This window comes from Oratosquilla oratoria, chromosome 1, assembly GCF_046742065.1.
Source record: "Oratosquilla oratoria isolate Oo_2021 chromosome 1, ASM4674206v1, whole genome shotgun sequence".
Lineage (NCBI taxonomy): Eukaryota > Metazoa > Arthropoda > Malacostraca > Stomatopoda > Squillidae > Oratosquilla > Oratosquilla oratoria.
This window is the reverse complement of record NC_134777.1, coordinates 3085269-3097768: the sequence shown is the minus strand read 5'-3', so window position 1 is coordinate 3097768 and position 12500 is coordinate 3085269. Positions and strand designations below refer to the sequence as shown.

Below are 12500 nucleotides of genomic sequence, written 5' to 3'. Positions count from 1 at the left end.
CTTCGTCCCTCTGGCAAAAATGCTCGAGGGGGACGTCGTAGTCGGTGGCCTGCTGGAGTGTCCAGCCCACGTCCCAAGAGATGTAGTTCCCCTGTAGGTCCTTCTTGCATGCCGAAAGCTCCCGGATGGTCTCCAGGTCAAGGATGTAGTCCCAGACGTTCACCTGAAGCAGTTACAGTAATCTGCATAAAAGAGTTCCGGGTACTAATCTGAATGTGTCTTAGATATCCTAGACCAGTAGTTCTTAACATTTTTCAGCCCTGTTACCCCAGAGTTCAAATCCAAGTCAACCTGTTATCCCTTCTTCTATGTTAGCCTACAGCTCCCGAATTGTAACTTTTAATTTACTGTATAAAAAAGAGAGAAAAAACAGGATGGCTATGAAAAAACAGCTGAATTCTTGGGGCTCTTTTTACTTTTATTTCTAGTAAATAAATTAATAAATTATAAATCCTACACAAAATACTAATTCAATATTTTACAGCATGCCTTTTTGGATGCTCCCAAGAACCAGTTTCGATACCCCCTCGATATAGGGGATGAAAGTCATATGATTAACAAATGTGAGGCCCAAAATTTTAGGGATGTTTTCAAGTGGAACGATTTGTCCATATGGCAATACTATATATACTTTTTCTATTAATGATTGTCTGGTATGAGTAACGTCATTGTTCATGTCTGGGACGAAGCTTCCATTCTATTATTTTTAAGCCACTGTTCCACCATCACCACCACAACCATCACCACTACCATCATCCGCCCACTATCACGGCCCATACGATCTCCTCCGTCACCATTACCATGATCACCTACCTGTGATACATCACCACTGTAGCTCTCATAGAGTTCCCCGGATTGGCCAACCCGAGCGTAGTCACCGTAAACCTGTCGTTTTGTGTCGTACTCGGTGTAGTATACGAGAATGCCGTCCAGGTACGTACTGATGAGGGCGGCTAAGTGGTCATACGTGAAACATAGGAAGTACCACCTGGTTGTGGAAGAATGAGGGTATTAGTACACCGTTAAATACACACACACACACACATACACACACACACACACACACACACACACACACACACACACACACACACACACACACACACACACTTCAGCGAATGGACGGCTTGGATGACGTTCTGAAGAAAACTGAAGTCTGTGGATTCCAACGCAAAGAGAAGTGCCTAGTGTTTTTACAGGGTGGGGGGGAAATTGCTCGTGGAGTAGTGGGAAAGTAGGGAAAGAGGAAAAGGGGAGGGATTACTGAGGGAAATGGAAGGAAATGAGGAGGGAGTAGACTTGGCCCAGCCAGACAAGCGAAAGGTAAACAAAAGACTGAGCGATGATGAAATGTCTAATAAAAATGTAAAGATTAGAAGTATAGAGAGGAGCAATACAGTAGAAAGTGACGAGAATATGTTCCAGGGATTTAAAGAGGGTGGGGGGGGACACAACCCCCCCCCCGACTGATAAGACTAGAGGAGAGAGTTGATAAGGTGATCGAGGACTTGGAAAGTAGGTTAGGTAATGTTGACTCCATTTTCCAGAGAATTGAAAGGTTGGAACAACTAGAGAAGGCAAACAGAAACTTAACTGATGAAATAGAGGACCTAAAAAGACAGTTAAGAAATGTAAAGGAGGAGAATGAGAAATTGAAGAAGAATAGTAATGAAAACAGAGAGACAATAGCTAAAGAAGCTAAAAATTGGAGAACAACCCAAGAAGGGAATAAGGTTTCATTCACTGACATAGTCAAACAGCAATTGAAAGAACATAATGAAGACTCAGTTATTAAAGTGATGGGACAGAAGGAGAATATAGTAAGAGAATTAGCTGACAAAAAGAAATGTATAATTATATTAGGAATGGAAGAGAAACATAACCCAGATAGAACCGCAAGAATCAAGGAGGAAAATGAAAGAGTAAGCAGTTTATTAAAATTAGTCCAGGAAGATGAACCAGAAATTATAAAGGAAATTGAGGAAAAATTCAGACTCGGAAAATATAGTACAGATAAGACCAGACCAATTAAGATTAAATTCAGGTCACAAACAACGGCAGAGAAAATTCTATCCAAAACAGGGAAACTAGCAACAAATGATCAATATAAAAAGGTATGGATAAAAAGAGAAATGAATAAGGAGGAAAGAGAGGCAGAAAAGCAGAAAAGACTTGAAGCTAAGGCAAAAAACGAGGAAAGAACGGAGTCAGAGAAAGAGAGATTCTATTGGAGAGTAGTGAACATGAAAATAAAGCAGTTCGACATACAAAAGAAAAACATAAGGGAAACAGAGAACACAATGGAAGTGGCAGAAAACTAAGAGCGTCTTACACAAATATAGATGGATTGATAACAGGATTGAATGAACTGAATGATTATTTGAAAGAAAAAGAACCGGACATAATGGGAATTGTAGAAACAAAATTAAAAGGCCCACTACCACCCAACAGTGTAGGACATGATGCATACAATTATTGGATTAGAAACAGAGAGAAAAAACAAGGGGGTGGAGTTATGTTCCTGACTAAGAAGGATATAAACGTGAAAGGTGTCATATATGGAAAGAATACAGTAGAGATGATTATGATAGAAGTGGAAGACCGAGATAAGAAGAGCAGAAAATTTGTGATCAATTATGTGCCTCCGAAAACAGCCTCATGGGAGGAGAGTGAACATAAAAGTATGTTAGAGGACACAAAGATAGCATTAACTAAAATAATGGAAGACGGAGGAAGAATAGTTATGATGGGCGACTTTAATTGCAAAGAAATCTGCTGGGAAGAAATGACAGTAAAGAGTGGTGATGACTCATGGGGAAATGCTCTACTTGAGATGATTACTGACCATTCAATGACACAATGGATACAAGAGAACACTAGGTATAGAAATGAAGAAGAACCATCGAGACTAGACTTAATAATTACATCTGAACCTAGAATAGTGGACAAGATTGAATATAAAACACCAATAGGTAAAAGTGACCACATATTGATTGAACTGGAACTTAATGAAGAAAAATATATGAAAAGAAATGAACAATATAGAAAAGGAAGAATGATATATGAAAAAACAAACTTTGATAAAATAAGAGAATTCTTCCAACAAGAAAACTGGGAAGAAATATACAAAGAAGAAACATCAGTGGAAGAGAAATGGAATATTTTGAAAAAAAATTACAAAAAAGGAGTGGAAAAGTATGTCCCAAGACAAAAACAAGAAAAAGAATATGTAAAATGCTGGTACAACAAAAGTTGTAGGGAGTTAAAAGACAAAAGAGACAAAGCCTGGACCAGATGGAAAAAAGACAGAAGACCTGAAAAATGGAAAATATATACTGGTTATAGAAATGAATATGTACAAAAGTGCAGAGAGGAAAAAAGAAAATATGAAAAAGATGTTATAGAAAAGTGTAAAGATCAACCAAAACTATTCTACAGATTTGTAAACAATAAACTGAAAAACAAACAAGACTTGGAGAAATTAAGACAAGGAGGAGTTGAATACACTGAGGAAATGGAAATGGCAGAAATTATGAACAAACATTTTAAATCAGTGTTTACAAGGGAAAATATACAACCTGAAGAGATTGAGTGGAAAGAAAAAGTCCCCCCTATGGAAGAAATAGAAGTAATAAAGAATGAAATATTGACACACTTGGGTAATTTTGATGTCAGAAAATCGCATGGGCCAGATGAAATAGCAAACTGGATTCTGAAAGAATGCAGGAATGAACTGGCAGACAAAATACATAGCATAATAAGCAGTTCCTTGAAAGAAGGAAAAGTTCCAGAAGATTGGAAAAAAGCAAATATAGTACCTATATATAAAGGAGGAAATAAAGAAGAACCTACCAACTATAGACCAGTCTCTCTAACAAGTACAATAGCAAACATTTGTGAAAGAATCATCAAAAGTAGATGGGTAAAATACTTGGAAAAAAACAACGTACTAAATCCAAGGCAATTTGGATTCAGACAAGGACGATCATGCGTCACCAATTTAATATGTTTCTATTCAAGGCTAATAGATATAATACAAGAAAGAGATGGATGGGCTGATTGTGCATTTCTAGACCTAAAAAAAGCTTTTGACAAAGTACCACATAAGAAGTTGCTTAAGAAATTAGAATATGAAGGAGGAATACAAGGTAAATTGCTAAATTGGATGGAAGACTTTTTGCAAGAAAGAAAAATGAGAGTAGTGATAAGAGACCAGCACTCAAAATGGAATGAAGTAATAAGCGGTGTCCCGCAGGGAACAGTTCTGGCCCCAATAATGTTTGCTATATATATTAATGATATGGATGAAGGAATTGAAAGCTATATGAGCTTCTTTGCAGATGATGCAAAACTACTGAAAAGAGTGAAAACTGAAGAAGATTGTGAATCACTACAGAGAGATCTAAATAAAGTACAAGAATGGAGTAGGAAGTGGGAGATGGAGTTCAATACAAAAAAGTGTAGTATAATGGAATTTGGAAAAAGCAAAAACAGAATAACAGGATCATATAATTTGGGAGAAGAAGGAATAAAAAAAAGTAGAAAATGAGAAGGACCTGGGAGTCATTGTTATGAATAATATGTCACCTGAGAAACATATAGATAAGATTTTTGGAGAAACTTATAATTCAATAAGAACAATCAAAGTGGCATTTACATACCTGGATGAAGAAATGGTGAAGAAAATCCTAATCACCCTGATAAGACCAAGATTGGAATATGCAGCAACGATATGGTCACCAAGCACAAAAAAATGTATAAAAAAACTTGAAAGAATACAAAGAGCAATTACAAAACTGGCACCAACGCTCTCAAAACTATCATGTGGAGGGGGGAGAAAAACTTGAACTACAGACACTAGAGCAAAGAAGAGAGAGAGGAGATTTGATAGCTATTTACAGAATCATGAAAGGCATAGAAATTACTGATAGAGAGAATCTGATAAAATGGGATGACAGAAATACAAGAGGACACGGAAAGAAAATAAAAAAAGACAGCTATAGAAGAGATTTGAAAAAGAACAGCTTTCCTCACAGAGTAATAGACAGTTGGAACAAGTTAGATGAGAAAGTGGTGTGTGCAAAAACAATACATGAATTTAAAAATAGTTTAGGTAAAATGAGATATGAAGACGGGACCCCACGAGCATAGCTCCCCTTCCCGTAAAATACAACTAGGTAAATACAACACACACACACACACACACACACACACACTTGACCACATAGTGAGTGGCCTTCAGCCACGTTGGAAATATTATAAACTTTCCATGAAACTGATTTTTTTTTTCTGAAGTGGAAACCTTTGGAAAAAATAAATAAATATTAGGCGAACACTCGATAGACTTTGACAGATTCTGACAGAATCCAATAAAATCCGACAGATTCCGACAGAAACCAACAGACCCCGAAAGACTCCAATAGACCACCCAATAAATTCGTCAGTTAGCGGCCAACCAGCCATAGATTTCTCTTGTTCCTTTACTGAAAGAGAGAAGGGGGAAAGGAAGGGAAAATGATAAGAAATAAGAGGGAGAAAGATAGATAGAGAGATAGATACAGATACAGATAAAGAGGGAAAGAGCAACAACGGTAACTGCCGTCAAGCACTGATCCTATAGGCAGCTTTGCGCGACCTCCTCCCGGATGTCGTTTGGGTGACTCCTGAGGTCTTGCCCGATTCACCTGTAGGCGCGCAGTTTCTCCTCCAGAAGCTGGAAGTTCCAGCGATGAGAGATCACAGGACGAACACGATCCGGCCAGAGCTCTGGAGGGAAAGACACCAAAAGGGTGAAAATATTCGCTTGTGTGTGTGTGTGTGTGTGTGTGTGTGTGTGTGTGTGTGTGTGTGTGTGTGTGTGTGTGTGTGTGTGTGTGTGTGTGTGTGTGTGCGTGTGTGTGCGTGTGTGTGCGTGTGCGTGCGTGTGCGTGCGTGCGTGCGTGCGTGCGTGTGTGCGTGTGTGCGTGTGTGCGTGCGTGTGTGTGTGTGTGTGTGTGTGTGTGTGTGTGTGTGTGTGTGTGTGTGTGTGTGTGTGTGTGTGTGTGTGTGTGTGTGTGTGTGTGTGTGTGTGTGTGTGTGTGTGTGTGTGTGTGTGTGTGTGTTTTTTAGGCTATACAATGGTTACTATTTTCCTTTGCTTTAGTAACAATGACGATAGCAGTAGTAGTAGTAGTAGTAGTAGTAGTAGTAGTAGTAGTAGTAGTAGTAGTAGTAGTAGTAGTAGTAGTAGTAGTAGTAGTAGTAGTAGTAGTAGTAGCAGTAGTAGTAGTGATAGTAGTAGTAGTAGTGGTGGTGGTGCTGCTGGTGGTGGTGGTGATAGTGGTGGTGGTAGTAGTAGAAGTAGTAATGGTAGTAGCCTCAGTATAGTCGTAATAATTATTATTGTCACATCTTTCATCGTTTACATAATCATTTCATTTCCATTATCATCCTACGATTTTCTTTGAAAACCCGAATGATTGCTGTTCCCATAATCTCACCTCCCTTCAGCATTGAGGTCATATCCTCCACAGTATCCGTCAACTGAAAGTAAGTTCCTCGATTGTGGAGGTAGAAGAACTTGATCCTCGCGCAGAAGGTGAAGGAGTCGACCTTGTATTCGCGGTCAAGGACGCCTTTGTAGAGCCCCTGAGACTCAAGAGTGGCCATGCCATCCGGCTGAAGACGGATCACCTGGATGGCGTCGGCTACTTCTGCAGGAGTTAAAATCGCTGCAAAAAGACGAATGGCAAGAGCGGTCAAAATCACTTCTACCTTTAAAAAATGAAATGAGATCAGAGACAGCCTCAAAAACTCAGATTGGGTTACGGATGACAAAATCTTACTGGAACACGTAGTATCACTCATAGGTTTTTCAGCCTATTTTCACAATTACACCCAGACACACTACAAAAAGCTGGCACAATTCCCTTCACACCAGGCACCACCCTAGGAGAATTTGCCAGGAAATTCTCTGATACAGACAAAACAATTGATCAATCCATTCCTATCACCCCTACCCACACAGTAGCACACGTAACACCATCTACGTCACATAACACGAGGTCAAGACAGATGTCTCGCACCCGCCAACGCTCACCCCAGCGCTCCTCATCACGAACACCCTTCTTTTGCACATACTGCAACAAACCAGAACAAAGCACAAGCAGATGCTATTACAGACAGCCGTCCCTGCCAAATCGCAACAGCAAGCAACACTTTAAATGTTACCACACAAGTGAATAATGCTGCGTCCTCTTAGCACAAAGACGACAAAAACATATTTCATCACAACGCCCCTCCCAGAGACGCGCATAACATACATTCAGCATGGCTCAGAAACACAAGCACAGCACGTAATCTCACACAAGGTGTCACATACAAGGACCTTACCTCACCAACCCTACCTGTGCTCACCCTAACCAAAGCGGACACTTCCTCACCTTCCATGGTATTCAAGGCGACCGCAAATAACAGTGAACTATTTTTCTAGACATTGGATCTCCTGTAAACATCATGTCCACATTCACCTTTGGCAAACTCCGTTTAGAACGAAAGTCACCATCCTAGAGACCCCTGATATACACTTAGCTAACGTCGTTGGTGTACCCTTCCCTATTCTAGGAAAATTCTCATTGGATATTTGCCTTTAAGATCACTGCCCACCCATTCCACTTACTGTCTACGTAGCTGAGGTACGTTTCCCCGCTGACATCCTCATAGGCTTGGCCTTGATGCAGCAACACAATATTGTCATATAGCCAACAATTTCATTCCTACCTTGCATCCTCCAGCCACCCAAAGTATAAACAAAAGCAGGTGATCCAGCTCAAGCAAGCAAACACAAACAACTCAGACACGTGCTCAGCAACGCCATTACCACCTTCTCTTTCCTTGCCTACAACTGTACACACGTATGCAAGACGTAACAGATGTAAGAACGCCTCACAAGTGTCCAAATCGGGAAAACAGAAAACCAAGCAGTAATTAAACACCGACGAGAATTGTCTGAGACAGACACCTCACCCCTCATAGAAGAGTTCAACCTTTAATCCGCCCCAGTCTCACAAGTGTTATCCACTTTCACACCCACCCATGCGGTTATCATCAGCTCAAAAACGTTGTTCCCTCATGAGTATATCAAAATACACGTACGCATCTTCCAAGCACCAAACACCGATGTAATCTATATGCTAGACACAAGCAACGTAAATGGTATCTCCCTATTTTCCGCCATCAGCTCTACATCATACAAGGGTCACAATTATATATTGATTGCAATTAATACAAATGACCCCCTCTATCTCACAGTTGGCACAAACATTTGTGATTTCTTAATATATCCATCACGTACAAAAGTCATGGACGACGACCCTCTCACTTCACAAGTGTGCACCCTTACTTCTGACGTGCTCAAGGCACAGGAAGACATTCAACCCAATACACTTACCTGATGCACAAGCAGACTTACCCTTTGCAACAAATTTAGACATGCCATTGCATTGCCAGGTGAACCCCTTGGAGTAACAAACCTTATTTAGCATCATATACCCCTTAGGGAAAACGCAAAACCACTTTACATTCCCGCATACAGATTACCACATAGTAAAGGTAAGATTGTAGACAATCTCATCACAAATATGATCTAACAAGACATAATTGAATTTTCAAACTCTGAATGAAATTTCCTTCTTTTTGTTGTTCCCAAACAAGAATGTTCCTTCCGTCCAGTTGTTGATTTTAGAGAACTCAACAAACTCACTATCCCAGGAAGACACCCACTCCCTCATCTACACGACATTCTCAAACTCCATCGGTGCAAACAACACATTTTTTACAATCTCGATCTTATGTCAGGACATTTCCAGATTCCCTTTGACACAGTCTAGACTTCTAACAGTATTCACCACGAACAACGGACACTACTAATTCAAACGCCTTGCTATGGGTCTCGTTTCAGCACCCTCTGTTTTTATACGGCTCATGCACACAATACTTGTAGGACTCATAGGACATTCAGTTTTCATGTATCTCAGTGACATCATCACTTCCAAATCTGTTAGTGAACACTTACACACACTTGATACCGTTCTTTCACGATTAGCACAGGCAGGACTCAAACTGAAGTTTAAGAAGTGCTCATTCCTTCAAAAGGAAATAGGCTTCCTAGGGCACGTCCTTAGCTCTCAAGGAATTTTAACCTCCCAGGACAAGGTCAAGGCAGTCATGGAATTTCCACGCCCTGTTTCTGTTGATCACATATAATCATTCCTTGGTCTAACAGGATTTTACAGACATTTTATCAAAGGTTACGCTGGCATAGAAGCACCTTTGGCTCACTTTAACTGGACACCTGACCAAGAGAAAACATTCAATGACCTAAAACAAGCATTAACTACGGCATCTGCCCTTGCTTTTCCAAACCACAAGCTTCTTTTCACACTTCACACGGACGCATGCTATACAGGCATTGGCGCAGTCCTCATGCAACAACACGACACGAAACTCAGACCAATTGCCTATGCTAGCCGCACACTCAACAAGCATGAACAAAACTATTCGGTAACGGAAAGAGAGGCTCTAGCTGTAATTTACGCTTCAAAGAAACCATACTTGGTTATGAGATGCACATCCACATAGATCATCAACCAATTCTACACCTCTTTAATTAAAGGAAAAATCTTACAGGCAAATTAGCACGTTGGAATCTTACCATAAAAAAATTCATGCCCACCTTCCATTTTGCTCACGGTAAAGCTAATGTACTAGCAAATAAAGTATTTTAAAAGGACACGACCTTTTGATCAGGCAGCTCTCCTCGAATTCACCATCACTTCCATACATGTATGGGTTAACTAAAACACATAAACCCAACAACCCTGTGGGATCCATTACAAGTTCCCGAGGATCTGCTGGGTACAATTTGTCCAGGTGGCTTATGTCCATTTTGAGCCCTCTAGTGGGGACAATTTCCCACAGCCACATACACAACAATGTAGATTTAGCTAACAAACTTAATAACCTTAATATTGACCATGATTTCATTCTTATTAGTTATGATGTTACTTCTTTATTTACCCGTGTTCCCGTTATTGATTTATTAGTGTACCTGGAAGAAGAATTGGAGAAAATTGGTTTACCACTGCTTACTGCCACCATTATTGATCTAATCAAATTATGTGTTTTAGAATCTTATTTTATGTTAATGGCAAATATTATTTATAGAATTTTGGTATGGCAATGGGTAATTCGATTTCTCCAACTCTAAGCAATCTTTATATGGAATTTTTTAAACAAAGTTGTTACCCAAGATTCTCCCACAAAATGTTACTTGGTTTAGGTACATTGATGATATTTTGTGTATTTGGCCTGTTAATGTTGATCCGTCCATTTTCCTGTCACAGCTTAACACCCTAGTCCCTTCTATCAATTTTACTATGGAAATAGAACAAAATAACCAATTACTTTTCCTTTATGTGTTGATATACAGAAATGAAAGGTCTTTCAAATTTGATGTCTATAGAAAACCCACCAATGTTCTTTCATATTTTCATTTTTACTCTTCTCATTATTACAGGACTAAGGCATCTGTGTTATCACCAATGTACCTTCGAGCTTATCGTAATTGTAGTCCGGAGTTTTTGGATGATGAGTTCTCAAGAATAAATGATATAGCATCAAAATTAAAGTATCCCAATTATTTCATTGAAAATTCTCAAAAAATGGCTAGGAAGTCTTATTTTGATGATAAAGCTAAAGAAACATTTAATTCTAAAAATCTTCTCGTTCTTCCATATCATGATAACTTCATTAAATTACCGCATATTCTTAAGAATTTCAACATCGAAGTCATTTTTAGGAACTCCAACACAGTCAAAAGTCTTTTAATTAAAAATTCCCCTGAAAATAAGGAAGGTTGTGTGTATAAAATTCCATGTAAAGATTGTAACAAATGCTATAATGGTCTGACTGGAAAGGAATTAAATGTTAGATTAAAGCAACACAAGTATAGCGTTAGAAGTGGCCAAACGTCCAACGCGTTATTTGTCCATGTTAGGGATTTCATCCTTTGTATTAATTGGGATGAAGCTAAAGTAATTGTTAGGAGTAATTCTTATTTGAATAGAAATATCATAGAATCCAGTCTAATCAAGGATACATTTGTTGATAATTTAAATCTAAGTCATAGACTGTAGAGATTGGATGAATTTATTATTAAGAAAAATTGTAAACCTCGGGACTCTGAGCCCATAGGGCACGTGGAGAGATCTGCCCTACCCTCTGAGTATATATCCTTGTCTCTTTTTCTGTATTTATACCTTGAAAATGTCTGAATACACGAAAGTGCTCTGTATCCTTTCTGTTATTTTCCTAGTGTTTTTTTGCATATGTATAGATACATATGTATATATATATATATATATATATATATATATATATGTATATATATATTCATATATATATATATATATATATATATATATATATATATATATATGGACTATAATAAAGTAGTAGCCCCTGTCTGTCTGTATGTTTGTCTGTTCACAAACTCCTCCTAGGGTTTTGAGGATAGACCCCCATAACCATATATATTCTGATACCCTATCATTCCAGGTATTTAGATAACTATATTTCATTGAAAATTTGGTTAGGGTCAAGGGTTAAAGTTAGGTGGGGTATGGTTAGGTTAGGATTTATTTACTAACTCCTAGGTCTTTGTAGATGGACGACTATAACTATATATACTCGTATTCTGAAACCTTATAACCCAAGGTACATGGATAACTATCTTTCATTTGTCTGTCTGTATGTTTGTTTGCTTGTCTGTTTCTTTGTTTGTTCACGAACTCCTCCTAGGGTTTTGGAGATAGACCCCTACAACCATATATATTCTGATACCCTATCACTCCAGGTACTTGGATAACTATATTTCATTTCAAAAAAATATTTTGGTTAGGTTTAAGGGTTAAAGTTAGGTGAGATATGGTTAAGTATGGGATTATTCACGAACTCCTCCTAGGCTTTTGCAGATAGATCCCTATAACCATCAATATTCTGAAACCTTATAGCACGAGGTAGATGGATAACTATATTTCATTTTCTGTCTGTCTGTTTGTTTGTTTGTTTGTTTGTTTGTTTGTTTGTTTGTTTGTTTGTTTGTTTGTTTGTTTGTTTGTTTGTTTGTTTGTTTGTTTGTTTGTTTGTTTGTTTGTTTGTTTGTTTGTTGGTTGGTTGGTTGGTTTACGAACTCCTCCTAGGGTTTTGGAGATAGACCCCCATAAACATATATATTCTGATACCCTATCACTCCAGGTACTTAGATAACTATATTTCATTTCGAAAGAAAAAAGTATTTTGGTTAGGGTTAAAGGTTAAACTTAGGTGGGGTATGGTTAGTTTAGCGATTATTCATGAACTCCTAGGTTTTTGCAGATAGGCCCCTATAACCATATATATTCTGAAACCTTATAACCCATGGTACTTGGATAACTATCTTTCATTTGTATCTACTATAATAA

The 12500-nt window shown here is 38.5% G+C and overlaps 1 protein-coding gene across 1 annotated transcript in view; it reads right to left on the bottom strand.

The window, feature by feature from the left end:
• LOC143030094 (uncharacterized) overlaps window positions 1-6697 on the bottom strand; it is a 20734-nt gene extending 14037 nt beyond the window's left edge. Inside the window, exons 1-4 of the mRNA XM_076193298.1 lie at window positions 6480-6697; window positions 5685-5766; window positions 814-988; window positions 1-163 (exon numbers count right to left, since the gene is read on the bottom strand). The exon at window positions 1-163 is cut by the window's left edge and continues 1128 nt beyond it. Of these exons, the coding sequence (XP_076049413.1) occupies window positions 1-163; window positions 814-988; window positions 5685-5766; window positions 6480-6648 (589 nt within the window). The 5' untranslated portion in view covers window positions 6649-6697. The remainder of the gene's footprint in view (window positions 164-813; window positions 989-5684; window positions 5767-6479) is intronic.
• Window positions 6698-12500: the final 5803 nt, after the last annotated feature.